Source organism: Sorex araneus, chromosome 6 (genome assembly GCF_027595985.1).
Source record: "Sorex araneus isolate mSorAra2 chromosome 6, mSorAra2.pri, whole genome shotgun sequence".
In the NCBI taxonomy this organism is placed as follows: domain Eukaryota; kingdom Metazoa; phylum Chordata; class Mammalia; order Eulipotyphla; family Soricidae; genus Sorex; species Sorex araneus.
In genome coordinates, this window is record NC_073307.1 from 164403340 (window position 1) to 164429753 (window position 26414).

At 62.5% G+C, this 26414-nt stretch overlaps 4 protein-coding genes across 6 annotated transcripts; 2 read left to right on the forward strand and 2 right to left on the reverse strand.

Annotated features, from left to right (window-relative positions):
* Positions 1 to 935: 935 nt before the first annotated feature.
* EIF1AD (eukaryotic translation initiation factor 1A domain containing) lies at positions 936 to 5020 on the reverse strand. The gene is made up of 6 exons (XM_004618539.2): positions 4763 to 5020; positions 3620 to 3820; positions 3420 to 3528; positions 3225 to 3333; positions 3087 to 3128; positions 936 to 2461 (listed from the first exon to the last, which is right to left on the reverse strand). Exons 2-6 carry the CDS (start codon positions 3704 to 3706, stop codon positions 2290 to 2292), a joined length of 519 nt encoding a protein of 172 aa, XP_004618596.2. The 5' UTR covers positions 3707 to 3820; positions 4763 to 5020; the 3' UTR covers positions 936 to 2289.
* Positions 5021 to 5283: 263 nt separating this feature from the next.
* BANF1 (BAF nuclear assembly factor 1) lies at positions 5284 to 7146 on the forward strand. The gene is made up of 3 exons (XM_004618433.2): positions 5284 to 5398; positions 5897 to 6035; positions 6656 to 7146. The coding sequence occupies exons 2-3, from the start codon at positions 5913 to 5915 to the stop codon at positions 6800 to 6802; spliced, it is 270 nt and encodes an 89-aa protein (XP_004618490.1). The 5' UTR covers positions 5284 to 5398; positions 5897 to 5912; the 3' UTR covers positions 6803 to 7146.
* Positions 7147 to 12069: 4923 nt separating this feature from the next.
* On the forward strand, positions 12070 to 13259 carry CST6 (cystatin E/M). The gene is made up of 3 exons (XM_004618540.2): positions 12070 to 12432; positions 12695 to 12820; positions 13068 to 13259. Exons 1-3 carry the CDS (start codon positions 12190 to 12192, stop codon positions 13149 to 13151), a joined length of 453 nt encoding a protein of 150 aa, XP_004618597.1. The 5' UTR covers positions 12070 to 12189; the 3' UTR covers positions 13152 to 13259.
* Positions 13260 to 16561: 3302 nt separating this feature from the next.
* CATSPER1 (cation channel sperm associated 1) lies at positions 16562 to 23696 on the reverse strand. 3 transcript variants are annotated; one of them, XM_055142874.1, is made up of 12 exons: positions 23215 to 23694; positions 22256 to 22468; positions 21527 to 21640; positions 20729 to 20888; positions 20457 to 20548; positions 20236 to 20379; positions 19992 to 20055; positions 19809 to 19881; positions 19608 to 19653; positions 18515 to 18584; positions 16765 to 16879; positions 16567 to 16696 (listed from the first exon to the last, which is right to left on the reverse strand). In XM_055142874.1, exons 1-12 carry the CDS (start codon positions 23624 to 23626, stop codon positions 16673 to 16675), a joined length of 1527 nt encoding a protein of 508 aa, XP_054998849.1. In that variant the 5' UTR covers positions 23627 to 23694; the 3' UTR covers positions 16567 to 16672. The 3 variants fall into 3 exon arrangements, with proteins under 3 accessions (XP_054998850.1, XP_054998849.1, XP_054998851.1); XM_055142876.1 differs by lacking the exons at positions 16567 to 16696; positions 19809 to 19881 and having other exon boundaries at positions 16743 to 16879; positions 23215 to 23696; XM_055142875.1 differs by lacking the exons at positions 19608 to 19653; positions 19809 to 19881 and having other exon boundaries at positions 16562 to 16879; positions 23215 to 23696.
* Positions 23697 to 26414: the final 2718 nt, after the last annotated feature.

Genomic DNA, 26414 nt, shown 5'->3' on the forward strand with positions numbered 1-26414 from the left:
GCAGCTGAAGGAGCTGATGTGGAAACGCCAATAAGCAGCTAAACTCTCAAATACAGTTCATGGATCCGGTCGGGGCACAGGGCCCTGGACTAGGATGGAGATGCTGGAGGCTTCACGGCCAGCAGAGGGCGGAGCCGTAGCACGGCGGGGAGGACGCTTGCCTTGTATGTGGCTGACTGGGGTTCAATCCCCGGCATTCCATATAGTGCCCGAGCACCAGCAGGAGTGACCTCTGTGTGCAGAGCCAGGGGTAATCCCTGAGCGCCACAGGGAGTGGCCTAAACACCAAAAGAAAAGAACCCATATGGCAGGGTGTGGAGGAGCCCGGGGTGGCTGGCCTGGCAGGGGCTGGAGCCTGACCTCACATAGATGACAAAAGACAAATAACCCCCAACCCCACGTCCGAGGAACCAAGTCAGGACCCCAGAGACCCGGACGTGAGGGCTGGAGCGATAGCACAGCGGGGAGGGCATTTGCCTTGTACTCGGCCAACCTTGATTCGACCCCCGGCATCCCATATGGTCCCCCAAGCACCAGTGGGAGTAATTCCTGAGTGCAGAACCAGGAGCAACCCCTGAGCATCGCTGGGTATGACCCAAAAAGGAAAAAAAAAAAAAAAGCCCTAACATGGAGGGGCAGGTGCATAGCTGGGGCTGGGCAGAACCTTCTGGAGAGGGGGTGCAGCACGATGACCTCATCAGGACACTGACCAGAGTGCTGCATGATGTGTAGTTTGACACAATTGAAGGAAATAACAAGGGGGGGAGTGGCGACAATACCGCAGGGAGGGCGCCTGCTTTGCACACGGCTCCGGGCTGTGTCTCCAACATCCCAGGGGATACTGAGCCCTGCCAGGGGTCAGCAAGCAGCCTGGAGCCCTGCTGCGGAGGGCCACCTCACACCACCCCCCCAGAAAGGAACACTTCAAAGACATATCCATTTATATGCAGAAATCTTTTATTTAAAAAAATGCATCTTAAGACACGGAAGAAAGGATCCATCCAATACATGGTCAAGTGGCTGTTTATTCCTTTCGAGAGAAAGAAGCTTTTATAACAACAGAACACTCGAGAGCTGAATCAAAGATATACACACTATCTTCAACTCACCCGGTGCATTTTCGTGTATGTGCACACTTCAAGATTCTACATACACATACATGTACCTGCGTATGAAAAGCTCCACAAAGCGAACGTGACGGTGAATGAGCGAATGAGGTTCCTTAGCCGTCCCGGGCCCCCCAGTCCGCACTGCCTCAGCTCAGACAAATGAAGTGGCGATCCCGGAGAAAGCGGGACTGGCGAGGTGATTCTGGCTTTCTAGATGGGGGGTCACGGCGCCCCGGCGAGGGGCTCCCACTCTGCGTGAGGTAGAGCCAGGGCCGCCGTCCTCGGCAGCACAAACAGAAGCGCCAGCGACTCGGAGCACATCAGGCACACGCGTCGCCCCGTCGGAGCAGAGATGGGCGCTAGGACGGAACTGGGACGAGATGAAGATCAACTACCCACCGATGGCGCGGCCCGAGCGGGTCTGTACTCAGGAGCTGAACCAAACCCGGGGGGCTGGGCTGGAGATGGAGGGGAGCCCTGGGGCCACAGTTGCACGATGTAAGGAGAACGCCTGGAGAAAGGGAAGGTTCTGCCCAAGGCTACTTTTGCCTGGAGCCGGGACTGGGGGCTTCACATTCGGAAGGTGCCTCCCGTCCCGCGGGCCGGAGCACCGGTGGGAGGACCGGCAGATGCAGAAGCCTCTAAGGCCACAGACGGCCCCGTAGCTGGACGCGGCAGGGAAGGTCCAGGCCAGCAAGGAGAGTGTGGTCAGTGGGAGAGGCCTCCAAGATGTGGGGGGCTTGGGGTCCAGGCAGCCACAAGGTCAGCCGCGGGGTCGGGGGCCACGTCCACAGCCATGGAGACGTGGAAGGCAGAAGGGGAAGCAGCTCGCCGAGGCACCATGATATTCGCCCTGAGTAGCTTCGAGAGGCAGGTGGGCACCAGGCCCGACAGCTGGGTCCTGAGTCAGCACTGGGTGGGGCTCCGGGGCGGTCTCCCGTCACTGAATCATGCGAGGGGGGCGCAGCGAGGGCCTGGCACCGTCCAGGTGCCCAAGGAGGGGCAGAGTTTCCCGGAGCGATTCCAACCACCCACCCGGTCCCCCCACGCCCAGGAAGTCCACGTGCCCCCTCCCTGCAGAAGCCACGCGGATATGGGCGCGTCACGGCCCGCCAGGGGTTTAATTCTCCAGGTAGGAAGGTGGGTTCAGAGGGGCGCTGCGCTAGTCCCATCCAGGGCCTCAGGCCGCCGCCTCCTCCTCCTCTTCCTCCTCCTCCTCTTCGTCGCTCTCTTCCTCGCTCTCCTCATACTGCAGGCGGTTGGTGTTGATGAAGAGGTCCGCATCGTCGTCCGTGGAGCTGGAGTCGTCTCCTGATGCGGGGGGCTCAGCCGGGAGCTCGAGCTGGGTCTGTCTGCGCGCGGGAAAGCAAGAGTCAGGGGCTGGAGCCGCAGTACAGCGGGTAGAGCGCTTGCCTTGCACGCTGCCGACCTGAGTTGGATTCCCAGATCCCATGTGGTCCCCCTTGCATCGCTGAGCCAGGAGTAAGTAACCCTGAGCATCTCCAGGTGAGACCCCCCCAAAAAAAAACAGCCAAAAAAAAAAAAAGTGAGCCCACGCCCTCCACAGAAACAAAATGGAGTGTCGGGAGCCCCTGCAAATGGGAGGACCGGGTAGCCTGGTGGTCAGGGCTCAGGAAGTCAGAAGGAAGAGGCAGAGACTCTAGGAGTGATTCTCTGCCCCCACTGTCCATGTCCGAGTCAAGGATACCCCAAGCTCCCAGTCAGGGGTGAGGAGACCAGGAACGGGAGGAACAGGACGGGCACCCTGGGCACCCGCCTTCCGAGTCAGGCTCTTGACACCTTCTTGGTTTTTGTGGGTTTGACCACTGGCACCCCTTCCGGTCCCCGGAACCCCACCAGGAGTGATCCCTGAGCACAGAGGCAGGAGTAAGGCCTGAGCACTGCTGGGCGTGAACCCCCCCCATCCGGAGCTCTCTCTGGGGGTGGGAAGCTCTCATCCCGCGGGGGCGTCCTCACCTGCTCTCACGCTTCTCCACCACTTCCGAGAACTCTGTGGGCCTGCACCGGGAGAGTCAGGTCAGGGAGCGGCTGGCCCTGTGGCGCCCTGTCCAGCCCGTCCCCCCCCACGCCTCCCCCCCCCCCCCCCGCGCCTACCAGAGCCCGTCCTTCTGCATGGAGCGCACGTGGTCCTTGCACAGCACGAAGGAGATCTCGGCCTTCACCTTCTCCCCCTCTTCAATGGGGTCCACGATGAGGAAGTCCCCTGCCGCGAGGGAAGGACAGACACAGTCGCGGCGTCCCCCCCCCGCCCCCCCGGCGCCACAGGTGGCCCTACAGCTGCGCACTCACCTCTCTTGATCCAGATGTTCTTGCGGTACTTGGACGGCATGCTCACCAGGAAGCGCTGGCCCTGCGCCGTCTCCACCTCGTGCAGGTTGTTCCCCGGGGTGCGGAGGACCTGCACATACGGGAGGCGGCGGCCCGTCAGCTGGCTCCACCCCGGGAGGGGGAGGCCGAGCGCCCCGCTGCTGTGGTGCCCGCACACTTACCCGCACGATCTGCTGGTGGGCAGTGGGCACCACGTGCTCCCCCAGCACCTCCTTCACCACGTGCTTCCTCTTGGTGGCCTGAGACATGCTGGGTCCTGCGCCAGGCTGGGGGGGATGCGGGGACAGTCACCTCCGCCTGAGTTCTGGCAGGGCACCCTCAGAACCCAGGGCTGTTCTGAAGGCGGCACGTGACACCGTGACCTGGGCAAGAAACGTGGGGTCTGAAGTCCAAGCGCTGGATTCGAATCCTTTCAAACCCTCAGATGAAGGTCATGAACTCGGGAGTACTGTCATTTAGTCATTGGAATAAAATAACCTCAGCGAGCATTTCGGCAAAGCCATGCCCTTGGAAGGATCTCACGCCCGGGCAACGGTACAAGGTAGGGTGTTTGCCTTGCACGTGGCCAACCCGGGTTCAATCCCCGGTATCCCATATGGTACCTCGAGCCCCACCAGGAATAATTTCCCCCACAGAAGTAATCCTTAAGTGCAAAGGTACTGGGGGTGGGTGCGGGGAGTGTAATAAGGTGCTTGCCTTGCATGCGGGTGGATCCTGCTGCGAGGGTGCCCTTTGCAGCCAGGAGACCCGGGAGCAGGGGATAACTTGGGGGTAGCGGCGGATGCTGGGTCACACCCGAAGGGCGCTGGAGTTTCTCCTGCTAGTGCCAGGGGAACCGTATGTGGCTCCGCTGCGTGCAAGGCAGGTGCCTTTACCCCCCCACTACTATCTCTCTAAACCCTAAAGAAGTGGTTTGTTTTGCTTTTTGTTTGGGGGCCACAACCGGCAACGCTCAGGGGTGCTGACTCCTGGCGGTGTCCGGGGAACCATATGGGATGCCAGAGAGCGAACTTTTGGCTGCGTGCAAGGCGAGCGCTCCCGCCGCCCCACAGAAGCGTTTTCAAGGAACCACTCGTGCTGGCCACCTCGCGAGGGCGAGCGATAGCAACGCTCAAAACGTCTCTTCCCTCGAGGGCACAACCCAGACGCTCATCCCTCAAGCCCCGGAGCCCAGTGAGGACCATCGAGACGGTTCCGGTCCCGAGCAAGTCCATGCCATGCCGCTCGGGGCCGCAGGGCCTGTCACCGCCGAGACCGCCGCTTTCCCGAGGACACGCCACGGCCCGCCGGCCCGGGACACTTACGCCTCCGCGCTCGTCTGCCACGGGCGTTGCCTGAACGGCGCCGTTTCTGCGGGCTCGGCCGCGGCTGGGTCGGGAAAAGCACCGAGAGTGACTCCCGGCGGATCACAGTCACGCGGGGCCGGGTCCGAGCTCCCCGGGGCCTCGCTTCCAGCTCGACCACGGCGACCCGACAGCGAGGATGCAGACACGGCTCGGTGTCGGGTTCCGCCACGCACGGAACTTCCGCCACTCTCGGGAGCCTTCCGGCTGCCCGCCCCCTCCGAGTCCGTCCCCTAAGTCTTCCCACCGCCCCTCGCCAAGGTCAAGAACTTGGGTTCCGGTCGTCTGGCCGCCGGTAAACGAAGTTTCTTCCGAATTCTTGGTTCCGAGATGGGAAACGCAGCCCCAGAGAGCGAGACCTTAGGAGGCCCGCAGGCTCCCCGTGGAGCCACCGGAGAGAAGACCCCGCCGCCAACGGCGCCGGGGAGGGCCGGAGCGCCTCGTCTCTATGGCTCTAGGCGGCTAGAAAGGCCTGGTTTGGCGAGAAGGCGCTCCGGAGGTGACCCGGAAGCGGAAACCCGAGAAAGTTCTAGCGGCTTGAGGCATCGGCGGGAGCAGCCGGGTGGCGGGAGGAGCCGTTAAGTGAAGGCGTTGCAGGTGGGCGCGAGCCGCGGGGCCGGGCTCCGCTGGGGTTCCCCGGGAGGCTCGGGGGTGGGGGGGGTGCGCCGTGCGGACCCTCGGCGGCCGCGAGGGCGGGGCGCGGCGCGTGGGCTCGGCTGCGGGGGGCGGGCCGGGGCGGGCCGGGGCGGGGCCGGGAGCCGGGTTCGCGCCGGGCGCGGGCGGGTCGGGCCCCGGGACGCGGCGGCCGAACCTCTCCCGGCCAAGGTCACGGGAGGCGGCTCGGCTCGGCGGCGTCGGGCCCCGCGCGCCCACCTGTTCGGGGCCGGGTCGTCTCCCCCCGGGCAGTGAGAAGGCGCGGCGCGGAGCTGTGTTTAGCCCGGGGGAGGCGTTTTCTCGCCCATGGAGTCGGGGGGGGGGGGGGGATGGAGGCAGCCTCGGCCTCCGGCTCTCCTAGCCCCGGGGCTCCCCGCCAGGAAGGGCTCGGGGGGTCCGGGGGTCCCGCCCTAACCTCCTGCCTCCTCTCGGGCTTCTCAGCTCCAGCGTGCTCAAGATGACAACGTCCCAAAAGCACCGAGACTTCGTGGCCGAGCCCATGGGGGAGAAGCCCGTGGGGAGCCTGGCCGGCATCGGCGAAGTCCTGGGCAAGAAGCTGGAGGAAAGGGGCTTTGACAAGGTGTGGGGGCCGGGGGCTGGCCCGTGAGTGCCCGGTTGCGGGTGGATAGCGGGCGGTCAGCGCCTTCCTGCGCCCACGGAGCAGGCTTGCTTCAGGGCTTCCAGTCCCCCGGGATTTGGCGGCTTGTGTGCCCTCGGACCCCTGGCTTTGGGCCCGAGCAGTAGCACAACGGGGAGGCGTTTACCTACTAACGCCTCGCTCGCAGCTGACCCGAGTTCTATCCCTGGTATCCCATGTGGTTCCCACCAGGAGTAACTCCCCAGTGTAGGAGTGCAGAGCCAGGAGTCACTGATCATCACTGTTGTGTGACCCAAAAAGCAAACAAAGAAACCACAACCGTTCTTTCACTGCCCTGTAGAATTAGGGGGTTCTGTGTGTTCCGAGATATTTTATTGTTGCCAGATTTTATGCCGCTGTTCCCTGCCCCCCACTGGATTTGGTGACTCATGGTTTAAGAAGCCAGAGAGAGCATTCCTCCACGGGCTGAAGCACGGGCTTTGCTTGCGGGAGGCCCCAGGTGGGACCTGTAGGTCCCCCTGCACCTCTGGGTGAGGCCTCCCAGAGTGCAGCAGCCGGGCCAGAGAGCCCTCGGCAGCGCCCTGACTCCTCCCGCCTTGCAGGCCTACGTGGTCCTCGGCCAGTTTCTGGTGCTGAAGAAGGATGAAGACCTCTTCCGGGAGTGGCTGAAGGACACCTGCGGCGCCAATGCCAAGCAGTCCCGGGACTGCTTCGGGTGCCTGCGCGAGTGGTGCGACGCCTTCTTGTGATGCTCTTGGGAGGCCCCCAGCCTCGAGTCTCAACTCTGCAGCCGACGGGGCCTCCTTCCCCAGCCTCTACAACTGGAGACGTTGCTGTTGTTCACTCACTTCACTTCCGATGTGCTCCAGGATCTTTGGGGGGGTTCTCTCCCGTCACCAGGCGACTTGCTGGGGGTTCTCACTCTTGCATGCCTCTCCCTCCCCCTGCCAGTTTCACGTTGACAATGACCAGCTTTTCTGAGTGGATTCCTGGCCCCTCCCCTCACCCCCGCCCCCACCCCCTCCTCTGGTCTGTTAGGTGCCTGTCACTGGCCTTTTAATGTTTTTTCAATCAATAAAGTCAGTGGCCTTGAGGCTGGGCTTGGTGTGAGAACGCCCCAATCTCCGATCAGTCGAAACTTCCTCCCCCTCTGCAAGGTGCCACCCCAGCCCTGTGGGCCTTGGGCTGTTCCCTGGGCCTGTGGGAGAGTGTGGGCTGTTCCTTCCTGGAATCCGGATGGGCCGAGGTGTTCCAGATGTCGGCTGAGTCAGCAGCGGGGCTCGACAGCACCTGCTGGAAAGATGGGTGGGCGGGCGAGATACGGGAGACGGTGGGCTGGCTGTGGGCGAGAGGGCGCCGGTCAGGAGAGCCAGCAGGTGCCTGGCATGGGCTGTCTGGGCCGAGAGTATCCTTGCCAGAGGGCACCTGAGTTGGTGTGTTCATGTGCCATTTGCTGTCACTGACCACGCAGCCATGGCATTTGTCTTCAGCGTGGCCAACCCGGGTTCGACTGCCAGCATCCCTGAGCCCCAGGAGTCGTGCCCGACTACTGCTGGGTGTGGCCCAAAAACCAAAAATAAAGTTTCCTTGGGGGTGGAGTGACGGTACGGCTGGCAGGGCGCTGGGTCACTGGCCCGCCAGTGATCTCCGAGTAGAGCCCTGAGCACCAGTGTGGCCCCAAACCCATGGGCCGGGGTCCAGACCCTGGGACTTGGGAGTCACCGAGGTGCACGTGCAGCACTGGGGTGTCGGCTTAGGCCCCTGCACCTGTCATGGGCCCTTTCTAGGCCCTTGAGCCGCCCTCAGGCCTTTCCCCAGACCCCTGGCAGGGAGGGGGGGCAAACAGGGCTCAGTGCCGTACCCCCTCTCCCCCCCCCCCCCCCCCGCCGTCCTCTGTCTCGGGACCACTATTTCCTAAGGTAGGAAACAGGGCTCAGAGGCTCAGGAATTTGGCCTCAGGCTGGCGGAAGTCACCAGACTGATCTCAGAGCGGAACTTGAAAAATCCAGTTCCTGGTAGCCTGTGTCCTTTCCTCCCGTGACCTCTCCCTCATTTCTGTTTTTGGGGTACACCCACTGGGTTCAGGGGTCACTCCTGGCAGTGCTTGAAGGACTATGTAGGGTACTGGAGATGGAACCCAGGTCTGCCACGTGCAAGGCAAACGCCCTCCCCACTGCCCTATCTGACCTCTCTGAGCCTCAGTTTCCCCACTTGGAAAGTTAGGGTGTGTGGGTACCCTGCCTGTTTGGCACCAGTGAAGACCAGCGTGCTGACGGGATTTTCTTCGTGACAGCGGGATTGGTGGGTTTTCATGATCTGGGATAAGGGGAAAGAGAAATTCGGCACATGAACAACTTGGCTCATCTCAAGATATTCCTTGGGCCGGGTGTGGCTTGGTGGCAGTGCCTACGTGAGGCGCTGCGGACTGTGGAGACCCACAGAGGGTGAGGGGCTGGGCAGGCGGGACACACCCGAGACCACAGAGACCTTAGCCAGCGAGGCTGAGTCAGCAGCGCACACAGAGGAGCGGCTGGAAGGAGCCCTTCCCAGCGGGGGGCCAAGGGGCCGCACCTGCACCAGCCCCCACCGGCAGCTGGCCTGGCCTCCCCTGTGTGTCCCCGAGCCCATGGCCAGACACCCTCACAGAGACACCTTGGGGTGCAGACACCGGGCCATGTGGTGCCAACTCTGCCAACTGATGGACTTCGGGGCCCACGTAGGTGGGGGCGCTAGGAGAACAGGGCGAGTTAAGAAAATCAGGATGGGGGGAGTGGTGATGCCGATTTGGGGGGGTCACGCTTCCTCGGTGGGTGCCGTCCCAGCCGCCAGAATCACTGCCGGGGGCTTCATTCCAACCCCCAGAAGGGCCCAACGCATGTGGCCAGCCACGGTGGGGTCTGCCTGCAGCCTGACCTTCGTGTTCTGAGGGTCTCACAGGCCTGGGCACGGGAGTGGTTCTTAGCAGGACGTGGGGGTCCCTTGACTCAACCCTGCCTGGCGCATCCTCCACACCCTGCCTGGGCTCGGCCCACACCTTCACCTGCTCCCCGGGGCCCGCCCACCCCTCACCCACGGCTGTTCCCAGAGGCCGGAGCATGTTGGCGGCCCTCACCCTTAATCTACGTCCCACACAACTGTCTAATCAGTCCTTCGGCAGCGGGCGACTGGCAACATCCAGAACTTTCCTTGAGACAATGGCCTCTCAGAGGGCCGGCCCCACCTTCATCTGGATCACGGATCCAGGATCAGCTGACCTGAAGTCAGGCCCCGGACACACCTGTCCCAGGCCTGGGCGCCAAGTACTGGTTAGCATCCCCCCTGCCCACCCCACCCCGCCCAGCCCGCCGAGTCTCAGCGGCCCGGGGTGGTCCCGCTGCAGGAGCAAGCAGGAAGCTGGGACAACGCCGAGCCCGGCCACGTCACAGAGCTCAGCTCCTGCCCCTCCCCGTGGGGCCCAGGTGCACCCGACTCTCGTCACCTAACCCATGGCAGCCATGGGGCCTGGCTCTCGGTCCCTTCCCCAGGGTGATCCGGAGCCAGTTCCGTTGCATCGCAGTGTCCCAGCCCCGGGGAGGTTAGGGTGTATGGGTCAAGCCTGTTTGGCTTCCTTCCGGCCCGGGCCTGCTGTGGAGCTGGAGCCGGAAGGGGAGCAGGGCCGGGAGGAAGGCCACGGCCCCACGCAGGAGCCCCGAGCAGCTGGCCCCGGGGTGACGCCAGGCCGCCCCACTCAGCCGGACCCCTGGGCTGGCCGGGGGCCGCAGCAGACGGGAGGCGCCAGCACAACCTCCTTCCAGAAGTCCGACTGGTCAGACAGGATGGAGTCCAGGCTCCGGGCAGGCGCGTCTCCAGCCCTGGGAAAACCTTTCCGGGCCCAGCCTGTCTCCCGGCTCTGTCCGGGATACCCAGCGCCTACCGCCAGCCCCCCGGCCCCGCCGCTGCTGGCCCCCCCACTTCCTTGTGAAAGTAGCCATCGGGCCGGGGCTGCTCTGAGGTGGGGGGATACACCGTCCGGCCAGACGGGACACCTGCCAGGACCCCCGACGCCACGCCCTTTCCCCCTCGTCTCTGCCCCACCGCACCTGCACCCCAGACTGAACGGGGACGGAGGCTGGGGAGGTCGGGCCCCTGGGATGAGCCGGGAGAGCCCGGAGCTCCTGGCCCCTCAAGGCAGCCTCTGCCCCCTCTGCCCGCTCTCCTGCCAGCCCTCTCGCTGCCCTACCGGCTCCCAGCCCACAAATGGGGTCTGTCCCTTTAAGGCAGACACCTGAGCCCTAGGCAGTTGACAGGCTCTTCCCGAGATTGTTTTTCACAGCTGGGCTGAGTGGGTGTGTGGCAGCTGGACTGGGCAATGACCAGTCTCTGGCCTGGCCTCCCTGGGGGAAGATCCCAGCCTTTGCAGGGGGTGCAGAGTCGAATGTTCACCACATAATCACCACTTCCGGCTCGGTAAGCTGGACTGCGAGACCTGAGCCCCGGCCCCTAGCTGGGAGAATCCCGCCCCCCGTATTCCGAGCAGACTCGGCCTTGCCTGGCATATTCTTGGCCTGCAAGAGGAGTTTTTTTGTTGGGGGGAGGGTGCTCAGGGGTTACGCCTGGCTCTGCACTCGGAAATTACTTCTGACAGTGTTCAAGGGACCATATGGGATGCCGGGAATTGAACTCAGGTCGGCCACGTGCAAGGCAAACGCCCTCCCCGATGTGCTATGGCTCCGGCCCAGGGGCCCTGATCTGATTCCTGGCACCAAGGGCTCCCGAGCACCACTGGGTGGACCCCCCCCAACCAAAGGAGCAGTAACAAGGTGTGGCCAGGGTCGGGGGCCAGTGGCAGAGCTTATGCCTCATGTGCGGCCCTGGGTCTTGACCCCAGCACGGAAACAGTGACAGATCATCCCCGATGCAGCTGGCATGGGGGTGCCAGCAGGGTCAGCTCTGTAGTGCCCGCCGGCTCGGGGCTGGCTTCTGTATCTCAGAGATCAGGCCAGTCCCCGAAAGGCCGGTGCCTTCAAAAGCAGCCCTGTTCAGGGGCTGGAGCGATAGCACAGCGGGTGGGGCCTTTGCCTTGCATGTGGCCGACCCGGGTTCTAATCAGCATCCCATATGGTCCCCTGAGCACCGCCAGGAGTAATTCCTGAGTGCAGAGCCAGGAGTAACCCCTGTGCATCGCCGGGTGTGACCCAAAAAACAAAACAAAACAAAACAAAAAAACAAAAGCAGCCCTGTTTATCTCCAGCCACGCCGCTGGGGTGGTAAGTGTCGCCATAACGTTAGATGACAAGGAATCGGCCACTTACAGCCTCTCACCAATTGAGGCGCAGAGGACAAAGAAATAGAGGGTGCGGGTCTGGGCAGATGCCCCAAGGACAGGAGCTTCTGATTTGCCGGAGGGAGTCTCGGGATTCAACCCTCCCCCCAACCCCTTCCACCCCCCACCCCCCGCATACTCCCCCCAGCACCCAGGAAGCTGCCACCAGAGCACCACACGTGTGGCCTGTATTCAGGTGACAGCACAGCTGGGGAGGGGGGCGAGGGACACACCAGCTTTGGGCTCCATCCGCTTTGGAAGCGCAGGAGGCGGCCAGCAAAAAGCGAGCCGGTGTTCAGGGCTCAGACCACGGTCCCCTTTTGTGCGTCCAAGTGGAGACCCCCGACTGGGGCTCTTCTGCCCCTGGTGGCTGCACAGGTCCTCGCACTCTGTGTTTCGGTGGTCGTGGTTTTTTTTTTTTTTTTTTTTGGTGGGGGGCACCCCCGGCGGAGCTCAGGGCTTACTCCTGTCTCTGCACTCAGGGATCAGTCCTGCAGGGCTTGGGGGGGTCCTTGCAGGGGATCCAACCGGCCCCGCATTCCACGCGCGGTCCCGGGCTCAGGCCGGTGCCGGGCGCCACCGCACCAGGCCCGCTCCGCGGCCCCCTCCCAGGGGCCACTGATGGAGGCGACGGCCAGGGCGCCCCGGGGCCCGGGGCGGGGCCGGCGCTGACCTTCCCGGCGGGCGGCGGGCGGCGGGCGGGGCGCGGGAGGGCAGGGCTGCGGGGTGCGCGGGTGTGCGGGGCCCCGGGGAGGCGGGCGGGGCGCGGGCGGGCGGGGCCGCCGGCCGGGAGCCCGTAAAAGCGGAGGGAGCCGAGCGGCCGCAGCTCCGACCATGGCCCGTCCGCAGCTCCCGCTGGCGCTCAGCCTGGCCCTGCTGGCCACCGCCTGCCTCCTGGCGCTGCCGCAGCGCGCCGCCGCCCGGCCCCGGGAGCGCCTGGTGGGCGGCCGGCAAGAGCTGCCTATCGACGACCCGCAGGTGAAGAGGGCAGCCCAGGCGGCCGTGGCCAGCTACAACATGGGCAGCAACAGCCTCTACTTCTTCCGGGACACGAACATCGTCCGCGCCAGCAGCCAGGTGAGGGCTCAGGGAGCCCCCAGTGATGGGGACCGTTCCCCGCAGGGACATTGCAAACGTGGATCTTTGCCGGAGCCCCTGGACCCTAAGAGCGCCCTGGAGTGGGGCTGTGGGCTTCATGCCCACGCTCCGGTCTCCCCCTGGGGTCCCCAGCACCCTGCAGGTATCTGGGCGGGGAGGGTTGGGACGTGACTGAGCAGAGACGAGGGGCCTGCTCAAAGGGGGGGTCTTGGCACCCCTCACCTGCCCGCCTCTCCCCCAGCTGGTGGCCGGAGTTAAGTACTACCTGACCGTGGACATGGGGAGCACTGCCTGCCGCAAGACCATGGGGGCCAGAGACCAGATGGACCTCACCACCTGCCCGCTGGCCGCAGAGCAGGACCAAGAGGTAAGGAAGGGCCTGCCCGGGGCCCCAGCACCCTGACCCTCAGGTGTCTGGCCCGAACTCGTCGGGCTGGCCAGGCTGATGTCTGGCCAAACCTGTCTCTGTGCCGTGGGTGACTCAGCCGACGGGCCAGGGTGGGGTGCAGAGAGGAAGAGGCTGGGGTTCCCCCAGTCGGGAGGGAGCTGGCTGGAGAGGGGGCGGGCGCCAGGCCGGCCTCACCTCCCCCTCCTCTCCTGCGTTTTCTCTGCAGAAGCTGCGCTGTGACTTTGAGATCCTGGTGGTCCCCTGGAAGAACTCCTCCCAACTCCTGAAACACGACTGCGTGCCCCTCTAGACCCCTGGCGGCGAACCTGGCGTGGGAGCGTGGGAGCGGCGCACGGGTGGAGGGCACGGGGGGCCGCGGGCTGTGTCTGTTGCAATAAATCGCTGGTATTGCTTCTTGCCAACGTGTCTGCCCCGTGCTTTATTCCAGCTTCTCTCCCCTCCCACTGAAACGCAAGCTTGAGCCCCCAAACCTGGAGCCCCCCCGCCCCCAGACATCCCCGCGTCACAGTCACAGAGGCCCAGACTCCTGGTTAGGGAAGATGGCACCCCAAGACGGGGTCCCTGACCTGTGGGTCAGTCCCCGGGCACTGCGTTCCCAGTGCCGATGTTCCCGCAGAAAAGGCAGATGAGGGGCTGGAGCGATAGCACAGCGGGTAGGGCGTTTGCCTTGCACGCGGCCGACCCGGGTTCGAATCCCAGCATCCCATATGGTCCCGAGCACCGCCAGGGGGTAATTCCTGAGTGCAGAGCCAGGAGTGACCCCTGTGCATCGCCAGGTGTGACCCAAAAAGCAAAAAAAAAAAAAAAAAGGCACATGAGCAGACGTGCCACAGTCCAGCGTGGCCAAGGGGACATTGCAGCTTCTGCTCACCGGAGGGATGTAGGGACAAGATGCAGAGTTTTCACCCGGGGCTGGAGGGGCTGCTGTGGGTTGGGCCATACCCAGTGGGGTTAGATTTGTGCTAGTGATCATTCCTGGTGGGGCTCAGGGGACCATGTATAGCGCTGGATTGAACTCAGGTTGGCGCATGCAAGGCAAGCGCCTTATCCCTGGCCTATCTCTCCAGCCCTAACGTTTGTCATTTCGACCCAGAGGAATAGCCCGAGAGCTTAGAGCACCTGCCGTGCAAACATCTGGTCATGAATTCAAACCCCCAGGGTCCCACATACACCGAATAGCTTTGCTGTTTGTGATTTCCCAATGCCACAAGCAGGCAGCCTGGTGGGCGCGAGCACTTTAAACAGGTGTGAACCCCGGTGAATGCCACAGGCTGAAAGTGGGGGCTTCAGCTAAGAGTGTGTGTGTGGGGGGGGCGGACCAGTAGGACAGTGGGCGAAGTGTTTTCCTTATACATGGCCGACCCAGGTTCAATCCCTAGCACTGCATATGTCCTGTAAGCCCACCAGAAATGATTCCTGGGCACAGAGCCAGGAGTGAGCCCAGAGCACTGTTGGGTGCAAGCCCTAGGGAGCTTGCATACAGGTGTGGACAACCGTCACACAATAGTGATGCCAGGAGAAGGGGTGGGAGAGAGTTCGGAAGCGTTCAACAACAACAGAACAACCCTCTCATCACAACAGATTTTTTTTTTCTTTTTGGGTCACACCTGGGGTTCCTCCTGGCTCTGTAGCACTATATCACTGTTGTCCCATTGCTCACCGATTTGCTCGAGTGGGCACCAGTAACGTCTCCATTGTGAGACTTGTTGTTACTGTTTTTGGCATATCCAATACGCCACGGGGAGCTTGCCAGGCTCTGCCGTGTGGGCTGGAGGAACTCAGGGGGCCCTATGGGGTGCCGGGGATTGAACCCTGGTCGGCTGCGTGCAAGGCAAACGCCCTCCCTGCTGTACTATCTATCGCTCCGGCCCCTCCTGACCACAGACCTCACGTCATTTCAAGGAAATCGCTGCCTGCGTCTTCCTTTGCCCCTGGAAGCTGCTGCTGTCACGTCTCCTTCCCCCACCGGCAAGTCAACACACTCATTGCGCACAGACACCAGGACTCAGCTTCAGGTGTTCTCGCGGCCTGGCAACCCAGAACACACAAACAGGCCGGCACGCCCCCGGAGCCACACACACCGGGGATGCTTCCAGGGACACACACGCTTCGTCGGAGCTGTCCCTCCACCAGGACACGCCCAGCCTGGGACAGGATCTGAAACAGAGCAGGATCCGGAAGCGGGGCGGAATGAGGGCAGGAGGCCCCGCAGAGCGAGCCTGAGGTCCTTCCGCCCCCCGTCTGTGCCCCCCGTCTGTCACTCCCGCTCTCAAGGCCTCTCAAGGGGCCCCGGGAGGAGGAGCCAGGCAGGGCTGGTGGGAGGAGGGCGAAGGCGGGACATGCCAGGCTCGCTGTCAGTTCCACCTGCGCTCCAAAGGGCCCGGAGCTAGCACGGGGAGGAAGGGCCCCTGGTGTGTGCGGGGGAGGGGGGTTTCAGTCACTCCCCATTATGCTCAGAACTTCTTCCTGGCTGTGCCAGGTGTCACTGATGGTGTCACTGCTGGCAGGCTTGGGTCTGGGGATTGGCCCCGGGCCTGGAAGAAGTGCCTGAACCTCTGACCTCTCAGGCCAGGGCGGCCACGTAGCCCTGGGCGTGCACGCCCACCGCCGGCTGGCACTTGCCCCTCAGTGCGGTCTCTTCTGGGTCATGGGCCGCCAGCGCCAGGGCTGGGGGTGGGCCTTGCTGAGGTCAGCGTCAGGAGGGGGTTCCTTGCTGGGGCCCTGAGCACTCACCCCAACTCCACCCCTGTGGCCCACTCGCCTGGCCTCACTCCTGGGGGCTGCATCCCCTAGAGCTGGGCTAGAGCTCAGCGCACTGCCAACTCCCCAGCTCCCTGTGTCAGGCCCAAGGGTTTTGGGGCGTCCCACTGCCATCCCCAACTGTCAGGGGACAAGGGCATCCTGCCCAGCTTGTCTATGCCCCAGAGGCAGGCAAGGGTGCCCCCTCCCCCGGCTCACCCCTGACCCAGCCACCTGAACACACCCAGGGTTCCACCGACCTCCCGGGCTTCCTCGCTTCCTCTTCTCACTTAGGCTCTTAGTCTGGCCCAGGCAGCACGACCTCTGACCTCTGACCCTTGAGGGTATGCAACCTGGGGGCCCCGAGAGTTCCTGGTCTCTGAGTCCAGATTCTGGGGCGTCTTGCCCTCCTCCCCACCCCAACCCAGTCCAGCTTTTTTTTTTTTTTTTTTTTTTTGGGTCACACTCGGCGATGCTCAGAGGTTACTCCTGGCTCTGCACTCAGGAATTACTCCTGGCAGTGCTCAGGGGACCATATGGGATGCTGGGGATCGAACCCAGGTCGGCCGCGTGCAAGGCAAATGCCCTACCCGCTGTGCTATCGCGCCAGCCCCCCAGCTTTTTTTTTTCTCCTTCTTCCCTGAGCAGCCACCTGCCCACCTGATGCCAGCCAATGCCCAGGAGACAGGCCAAGAGGAGTGTCCCACCGCCCCACTGCCTGGACACATATCCCACACGTGAGCATGCACACCCACACATGTGACCACACGGTGAAGGGGCACCCCATACACATAAGTGTATACACCCCCATAGTCCCCACATACGAGCACGCACATACACCTTCACACACATGTACACATGTCCCCCACCCCGCACCTCAGCCCTGTCACAGGAACAATCACTGGGTTTATTTTTATTGGGGCGATACCGGGGCTGCCGCTGGCCCCCGTCCCCCAAGGGTGGGTGCCCTGTTGGGGTCCCGCCCGCAAGCCGGTCCATGCCGCAGATTTGGGGACGGGTCCTGACTCAGGGTGGGCCGCGTGCAGGAGGCCGGGGGCTGTCCGAGGGGCGCTACTTGAAGTCCTCCTCTCCGGCCTGCGGGAAGGGCAGCGGGAGCGGCTGGCCCTGCCGCCCCCCGCGCCCCCGCCCCGAGCGCGGCTCACCTCGAAGGCCGTGTCCACAATCTCGTCGATGACGGCGCCCTGCGAGCGGAACTTCTGCTGGCGCTGCTCCACGGCCGCCGTCAGCTGCAGGAAGCGCAGCATGAGCTCCTTCTGCCTGGGGGCACAGGAGGGCTGCGGGCGCTGGGAATGCCAAGGCCTCCCCCAGGCCTCCCCCCCAGGGGCACCCTCCAGGCCTCCACCTCCAGGTCTCAACCCCCCCCAGGGGTTATCCTCAAAGCCTCCATCCCCAGGCCTCCATCCCAAGGCCTCCATCCCACAGGCCTCAACTCCTAAGGGGTCACCCTCCAAGCCTCCGTCCCCAGGCCTCCGTCCCAAGGCCTCCGCCCCCAGGGGCACCCTCCAGGCCTCCACCTCCAGGTCTCAACCCCCCCCAGGGGTTATCCTCAAAGCCTCCATCCCCAGGCCTCCATCCCCAGGCCTCCATCCCAAGGCCTCCATCCCCAGGCCTCCATCCCCAGGGCTCCATCCCCAGGCCTCCATCCTCAGGCCTCCATCCCCAGGGCTCCATCCCAATGCCTCCATCCCCAGGGCTCCATCCCCAGGCCTCCATCCCCAGGCCTCCTTCCCAGGCCTCCTTCCCCAGCCTCCATCTTTCAGATCCCAAGGCCCTAGCACCAACCGCGCCTTGCCCCCGTACTCGCCCCACCTTTTTCTTCCAAGTGCCCCCTCCCCTCTCCTGTACCTCCCGCATCTCCCTGGCCCGTCAGCTGCCCGCTGACCGCCCTCACCGCGGGCGGGGCCCCGCTTCACGCTCCCAGCACGGTCTCACCCGAGGCCAGCAGTGTCGGGGCTCCCTGTCACGCTCAGGCCCGGGCCGCAGGAGCCCCCAGGAAATGCCACAAATGTGGGGGTGGCAGAAGGTGCCGGAACCCACAAGGTCACCCACCCACCCGGGCACAGTCCCAGCCACACCGCCGCCTGCTGCTGACCAGGGCCAGCAAGGAGCCTTCCTGGGGGCCTACCCGGGGGGACGGGGCTGTCGAAGGGTGTCCAAAGCCCACTCTCCCAGTGAGGATGCGCCCAGAGGGCTGGCCATGGACGTGGGGAGGGCGCCGGAGGGGCAGCCTGGGCGGGACGAGCCCTGGCTGGCAAGACAGGCCATCTGACCCCCTGCACCCTGGCTTGGTCCCACCCGGTCCACAGAGCCTCTTCCACCCAGGGCTGCGGGGAGGGGTGTGTCAGGGGGGGGCACCACCTGCCCCTCCACACCTCAGCCCCTCCCAGCCCCTCCCACACTCCAGCCCCGCCCCTCCTCACCCCTCCTTCCACACCCCAGCCCTGCCCCTCACCAACCCAGTCCCATCCCAGCCCCGCCCCTCCAACCCCAGCCCCTCCCCTCCACACCCCAGCCCTACCCCTCACCAACCTAGCCCCATCCCAGCCTCGTCCCTCCACACCCCAGCCCTGCCCCTCACCAGCTCAGCCCCATCCCAGCCCCGCCCCTCCACACCCCAGCCCTGCCCCTCACCAACCCAGTCCCATCCCAGCCCCGCCCCTCTACACCCAGCCCCGCCTGCTGCTGGCTCTTCTGGGGCTGCTCTGGCTTCTGGGAGTCCCTGGAGTCTCACAGGCCTGGCACAGGGGACAGTGTCAGGCTGCTCTGAAGGACAGAGGTGGACATTGTCCCTGCCCCAGCCTCAAGAGCAATCCCTTGGGTGGGCCCCCCCATACTGTGCTTGGCGCCGGGTCTGGCACCCCAGTTTCCCCTCCCTGCAGGCCTCCCCCTTACTTCTCCGTCATGCCCCCGAACTTTTTCTCCATCTGCTGCCTTTGGTCGAAGTCCTTCGTCTCGCTGGACTCTGGAGGGGGAGAAGGGGGCAGAGATGGAGAGGGTGAATGAACCCCGACAGTCAGAGGGCCCGAAGGCGTCCGGCACCTGTCTCCTCCCCTCCAGGGATGGCCCCCCAGTCCTGTGGCCACCGTGACCTGGAGGTGCCGAGGCGGGGCCTAGCCCGTGAAGCCTGAAGTCCACGCTGGGCTTCGAGCCGAAGGGGTGGAGGCCGGGCCCAGGTGGCACTTGGCTGGAACTGCCGGGACATGTGAGGACTTGGCCCGGGGGGGGCGACTGCTCCACCCCCACAGAAGGAGAGTGCCTGCAGCCCCCAGCACCCCCGCTCAGAGGGGGAGAGACTGCCCGCAGCCCTGCAGGCCCCGCCCCGCCCCACTCTGCTGGGTGTTTGCAATTGAAGGTCCCTGATGCGGGTAGGACTCTGGGCCAGGCCTCTAGGGTCCCGCCCCTCGAAGAGTTATAAGGCCAATGGGTGGCATGTGGGACCATATGAGACCCCAGGGATGGAACCCGGGTGGGCTGCGTGCAAGGCTGGGCCCACAGCTCCAGCCCGACCCCCACCTCACTCTGCATCCGGTGGAGGGAGCGTCGGTCAGGGCCTTCCAAGGCAGCTGTCTGCCCGGGGGTTGGTCCGTCTGTCTGTCCATCAAGCTATCTATCTGTCCATCTGACCCTCTTCTCTCCCTCATCTGTCTGCCTGGCCCTCTCTGACTCCCGGAGCCACACGGGTTGCCACAGGCCGTGAACCCGCCACAGAAGGACCTTTCCGGAACTGGCTGTCCCCGGGCCTTGGCAGGACAGTGTCGGCTCTGGGGAGCAGAGGGCGAGGCCCTGGGCACCTTCTTTTTTTTTTTTTTTTTTGCTTTTTGGGTCACACCCGGCAATGCACAGGAGTTACTCCTGGCTTTGCACTCAGGAATTACCCCTGGCGGTGCTCAGGGGACCCTATGGGATGCTGGGAATCGAACCCGGGTCGGCTGCGTGCAAGGCAAACGCCCTACCCGCTGTGCTATTGCTCCAGCCCCCCGGGCACCTTCTTTGGCCAGCTCCGCCACCGAGTCCTCCAGCAGCAGCACAGCCTGGGGGAGGAAGAGGCGGCGTCACTGGTCCAGGGCCCCTCGTCTGCTCCCCACCCAGGCCCAGCCACCCCCCGCCCGCCCTGGTGTCCCACCATAGCCCCCAGCCACCCTGATGTCCCACTACAGTGCCCTCCTTGCCGCCCGTGTCCCCGCACCTCTTCCTCCTCTTGCTCCTGACCCTTGAGCAGCGCCATCTGGAAATTATCCACTAACACAGCAATCACCAGGCTGGAGGGGCACAGTGGGGTGCTCTCAAGGGGCCGGGCTGGGGACCCTCTTCCCCCCACCTCATGTGAGGACCCAGGGGAGGGGGCCGGGAGGGGCAGGGGGAGCCTCACTTGAGGAAGATGAAGTACTGGATGATGATGTAGATCATGAGGAAGGGGATGATGTACCAGGCTCCTGGGGGGGGGGGCAATGAACGCTAGTCCCAGCACCCTGCCCAGCGCCTACCACCCACGTCCCCTCCCCGGCACCCCCGCCATGCACCCACCACCTGCACCACCCCCCCTGTGAGCACTGTCCCGGGTCCTCTTCCCAGCACCCCCGCCCGCTCCCCCTCCAGCACCCGTGGCCTCGCACCATTTTCCAAGTTGTGCAGGTAGATGAGGGACCAGTCGTCCAGGGTGAGCAGAGTGAAGAGGGTGAAGACTGTGCTGAAGAGGCTCTGGAAGTGCTTGGGGTCCGAGTAGCGGAACAGTGCCCGTAGCATCGCCGAGAAGAGGACTTAGCGACTGCTCAAGGCCAACAGTGACAGGAGAACCCCCGGCTGCCCTCCTCCCTCCCTCCCTGGAGTAGGATACAGAGGCAGGTAAACATAAGGATGAGGATGGCCGTGATGGAGGGTAAGGACCGTTCCAAGGTCCCGGTCACCTTCTGGAGGGTTCTCAGGAAGCTGCAGGTAGAAGTAGGAGGGGGTGAGTTGGGGCGAGCAGCCAGAGCAGCCTCAGAAAGTTGGTGACCCCCCTCCTTACAAGGGCTGGACCCCTCTGGGGGGCAGGTCACAGTGGACTCCCGGGGCTCCCAGGCCTGTGTCCCCCAGCCGCCCATGGGCAGCAAGGCTGGGCTGGCTGACCTGAGCTTCCACATGACCCGCATGGCCCTCAGCGCCCGCAGGCTCTTTAACACCTTGAAGATGCGGAAGAAGTTCTGGCTGTAGATCTGGCGAGAGACTGAGAAGTAGTTATGCTGTACCAGCATGAAGTCCAGCAAGGCCAGAGACATGATGAAGAAATCTGGGGACACGGGGAGCCTGTGTAAGAGCCCCTGTCGGCCCCCAGCACCAGCAGCCGGCCTCCACAGCCTTCCCTGTAGAAGTTCCCACAGGCATGTGCATCCACAGCACACAGAGGGATACCAGCGCTCACACACATACACACACACACACACACGAGCACGCACATGCACACACACACATGCACACACACATGCATGCACGCACATATATGCACACATACACATGCACGCATGCACACACATGAGCGCACACATGCACACATACACACATGCACACACACAAAGGCATGCACACACGCACATGTACACATACACACATGCACACACAAACATGCACATGCATGCACACAGGCATGCATACATACACATGCACACATGCACATGCACACACATGCACATGTACGCATGCACACACATGCACACACATGCACATGCACACACATGCACATGCACACATACACATGTACACACATGCACACACATGCACATGCACACACAAAGGCATGCACACATGTACAGATATGCACACACATACATATGCACACACGCACACACTCACATGTACACACATGCACACATATATGCACATGCACACATATGCACACACATACGCGCACACATATGCACTCGCACGCACCCAGTTTGTTCCAGTTGTCCAAAAAATAGCTGTAGCCCAGAGCGATGATTTTGAGTGCAGCTTCGATCACGTAGATGCAAAGGAAAACTGTGTCCAAAGCGATGAAGTACCATTCTGTGGGGACAAGAATAGTGCTTCATCTCTCAGCTCCCCTCTCCCTGCAGTCTTCATGACCCCCTCATGCCCACAGACACCTCAGCAGCTTAGCTCTCCCCAAACTGCCATGGGCTTTCAGGGCTGTGTCTTTTTCCTTGCTTGCAAAGCGGGGTTTACCGAGACAGCCCACCTAAGGGTTTTCACCAACAGCTGGAAAGTTGTTGACGCGTGGAGTCCAGACGTGTGAGCATGCAAGAAGCCAGGGTAGCCCCTCTATTTTGCTTATCTGCCTCGGGAGAGGCCCTTCTCTTCACCCTGCTCCCAGGAGCTTTCGAGGAACCTTCCACCGTTTTCTGCTCTGACCCCAAAGGTAAGGTTTCCGGGTGCCTGCCAAAGCAACCTTCTGACAGCAGATGGCGCTGCCTCGTGCCCTCAGCCGTTAACAGCAGCCCTCCTTCAGCTGACCCGGCTGGCTGGCCAGTGGACCCAGCAGTGGGTCTGAGCCTGGTGTCTGTCTGTGTCCCAGGGACCAGGATCAAATGAGTTAAGTTATGTCCATCACCCAGCCCTGACCGGCTCAAGCACCCAGGAAGCAGCACTTCTCCAGCGTGAGCTGGGATTCCCAGCACTTACCGCCCCGGACCTCGACTATAGCGAAGGTTTGGACCACGAGCACAATGATGTTGATGTAGATGATGAAAGCAATGAAGGCTTCGAAGGCTTTGGAGCTTGTCAGTTTCCCGATTATGTTCTGGAAGCCCTGGTAGAGTTTGCTCAGTTCTTCGCACAGCCAACTGCACAGCTGCAGAGCCCTCCCCCTCGGGCGAGGCCGGGGAGCATGGGGAACTGCCAGGGAGACAAAAAGTCAGAGCTGAGGGGAGAAAGGCTTCAGGATGCTCCTGGGCTTCTGTCCAAGGCACGTGGGAGCTTCGCAAAGCTTATGCTGCTATCGGGGACTCAACCCTGACCTCTCCCATGGCAGAGACCAGCCTTCCGGAATTTGGGGTCTATCTGAACACCTTTTCATGGCTTGCATCTCTCCTATCCATTGTGTGTGTGTGTGTGTGTGTGTGTGTGTGTGTGTATACACACGTGGCAGTGCTCAGGGGACCATGCACCAGGGACTGAACTGAGGCCAGCTGCATGCAAGGCAAACTCCTTAACCCTTACACTACTTCTCCAACCAAATAGCATTTTTTTTTTTGCCTGGGAGGGGGGGCAGTGAGATAAATTCAGGAGTGCTCAGGGCTTACTCCTGGCTCTGTGCTCAGAGATCACTCCAGGGACCACGTGTGATACTGGGGATCGATCAGACCCAGGTCGGCCGCATGGAAGGCTCTCCCCGCTCTGGCCCCGTCGCGCCAGTGCTCATCCTCTCGAGGGTGGGCTTCCTTCTCCCCAAGCTGCCCAGGGCCCAGGCCAACTAGGCCGCCGTGGCAGACACCGGTGAATGTGCCAGACGTGATCATGTGACTGCACGTGGTCTGAAGAGGTGCATGAGCCCAGGACTCGGGGTGGATGAGGGGTGCAAACAGACTACGCGTGCAGGGCTCCGTGGTGGGAGTCGGACGGGCAGAAGCGGGGCTGCTCACCGCGGAGCTTGGCGGCCGGCTGTTTCTTGCTCTCGTCGGAGCTGCTCTCTGAGGAGCCGGGATGCGCTTTGCCGAGGCTGCCGGAGGAGTGTGAGAGGGTGTGGGCCGATTTCTGCTGCTTCCCCAGGAAAGGCTGCATCATGACTTGAGAAGGGACACTGTCGAGGGTCTGCCTGGCCCTGCGCTTGAAGCTGTAGGGGACATCTATGCTGCCGTAGGTTCTCCGGGTCTTCTCTGGGTGCCACTGCTCCGCGGCAGAGTCCTGGGGGAGCGGGCGCTTGTCGGCGTCTTTCAGGGACTGCCTCTTGTGGCTGCCGGCCGGGTGGACGAGGGTCGGCCGGCGGGGCCTGTCCGACTGCTTCAGGCTCTCCTCAGAGGAAAGCGCGCGCACGGAGGCCGAGTAGTGGACCATGCTCTGACGGGGGTTCCTGCGGGCGGGTGGGGGTGTGCTTTGCTGTGATTCATCCTGGGAAGGGGTTCCCAGGGGGTAGGACTCGTAGGAGCTGGAGGCGGGGCTGCGGTGGAGGATGCCAGGGCGGTCCAGCCTGTAGGGGCTGGAGGGGCGGCGCTGTGATACCACGCGCAAGAAATTGGGGTTGTCCTCATCTGCGGCGTTCCCGGGCCGTGGGGGCGGGTCCATGACTAAGCTAGACACCCCCGGAGCCGGGAGCTCATGAGGACTCGACCCAGGGGGCCCTTGCAGGTAGGTGGGGGCTTCGGAGTGCTTCCCTCTGTGACATCATGGGTGCAGGCCCAGCCCCCCCCCAGGCCCAATCTCCTTGGTGACCTATGACCAAGCACCGTGTACGCAGTCGCTTTACTGTCAAAGACAGAAACAGACATCAAGATAAGGAGGAGGGGCCCGAGCGATAGCACAGGGAGCAGCGCGTTTGCCTCGCACGCGGCCAACCAGGGTTCGATTCCCAGCATCCCATATGGTCCCCCCCAAGCACCGCCAGGAGTAATTCCTGAGCACAGAGCCAGGAGTAACCCCTGTGCATTGCTGGGTGTGACCCAAAAAGCGGAAAAAAAAAAAAGACAAGGAGAGGGATGGGACCGGAGTGAAAGTACAGCAGGGAGGGCGTTTGTGCCTTGAATGCGGCTCACCTGGGTTCGATCCCCAGCATCCCATAGGATCCTCTGATCCATCAGGAGTAATTCCCGAACACAGAGCCCTGAGCAAAAAGCAACCAACCAAAAAAAAAAAACCCAGGAGAGGGACGAGGCCAGTATGACCCACTCGTGCTCATCCAGCCTTGTTTCCTGTGTGATGCTTTCCATGACATCAACATGAGCATCTTTTTTTTTTCCTTTTTGGGTCACACCCAGTGTTACTCAGGGGTAACCTCTGGCTCTGCGCTCAGAAATTACTTCTCAGTGGTGCTCCGGGAATATATGGAATACCGGGGATCGAACCCGCGTTCGCTGTATACAAGGCAAGCGCCCTACCTGCTGTGCTATGGTTCTGGCCCCAACAACCGGCATTTTTGACTCCCTTAATGGCAGCTGTGTTGGCCTCACTGGCACTGCCAGGAGGACAGTTCATGGGGGTCCATTCTCAATTTTCAGTGGGAGATCAGAAGTCTGCATCGGGGTGAGTGTCATGTCTCGTTTGTCTGGAGAGCAGGAGGCAGAGACAGACGAGGTGAGTGTTGTCTCTGAATTCCCAATCCCACTGCTCTTAGGGACTAACAGGGGACGAAGGACATCTCTGGGGTGATAGAAGCCAGCAGACTTTGCCTTTCTAAGGAAATCAGACCAGCAGCTAGCGCCCCGGCTGGACTGGAGTCTGCCTGGCACGCTGCAGGCGAGAGGCAGACCCTCGGAGCTGAGGCTAATCCCCGAGGCCCACCAGGTGCTGTTCCAAACCCAAAGCAAATATCCATCTTTGCGTGCAGTGACTCGGCCACTTTGTTGTCAGAACCCTCAAACGCGCAAATTCTGCAGGAGAAGCGGCGAGGGGGCGGATCTCGATGTGTACGCTCATTTCTGGCTCAGTTATTGATCTGACCCTCCCCGCGCTGATCTGATCCGTGCTTGCGTTTGCCAGGGTGTCCGCGTGCCACGTGCTAATACTTCATTTCTGAGGCACGGAATTCGAGAGGAGGAATCAGTGATCAGGAATTAGCTCCCGAATGTTGCATCGGCTTCAGAAAAACTGCCAAGAGCCACAGAGCACAGACAGACACCTGTCAGCCAGTGAATGACTCTTAATCTACTGGAACGGCCAAATACACGGAGGAACCTTCCGCTTTGTTTGGTGAAAGGGCATTTGGTCGTAGAACTCAGTGCCCAGGAAGGCAACGCCAACTCCTAATGCCAACTTGCGAGCACGAAGGGCCAGCGCAAGACTGAACGCAAGCCGGGGCTGGAGCAATAGCACAGCAGGGAGGGCATTTGCCTTGCACGCGGCTGACCTGGGTTCGATTCCCAGCATCCCATAGGGTCCCCTGAGCACCTCAGGGGTAATTCCTGAGTGCAGAGCCAGGAGTAACCCCTGTGCATGGCTGAGTGTAACCCAAAAAAAGCAAAAAATAAATAAATGAATAAATAAATGCAAGGGCCGTGGGCCATGGCTCAGTGGGGTGGGGATGCTTGTTTGTGGGTTCCATGCCCCCCAGCACGAAGAAACAGGCAGAGAGGGGAGAAGATTCTCGGGAGGCCTGTGCTGTGATGCAAGGGCTCCGTATCCTTGCCAGCCTCTCTGTGTCTCTCTGTGCCGGCGCTGTCCTTGCCCTTTTTCTCCCTCCCTCTGCGTTTCTCCCTGTCTCGTGTCTCTCCCTGTTTCTCACAGTGTGTGTCTCTCTCTCCCTTCCTCCGTACAACAGATTCTCCAGGCGGGGCCAGCGGGTCTCGTGGGCGAATGCAAATGTAGCATCTTTGCAATCTGTGAAGCTGCAGATCAGGAAATGTCGGGCACAAACAGCTGTGCTCTGCGGAAAGTTCTTTCTGGAACCCGAAGGACAGTCTCAGAGACCATCCTTGGCACAGGCACCCCGGGTGCCCATCGGGTGCGAGCCGGCTGGAAGTCACGACTTGTTGTGTGTGTCTGTCGTGGGGTTTCTGCCCCCTGCCCATGCCCTGTTGCCTGTGAGGTGAAGAGCCCCTAAAATGGGGGTGCAGAGTGGGGAGAGGGGGGCTGTGGTGTCTTCTCCTTTGCCACTGGAGGGTGACCGGGGACAGAACTCTCGGGGACAAGG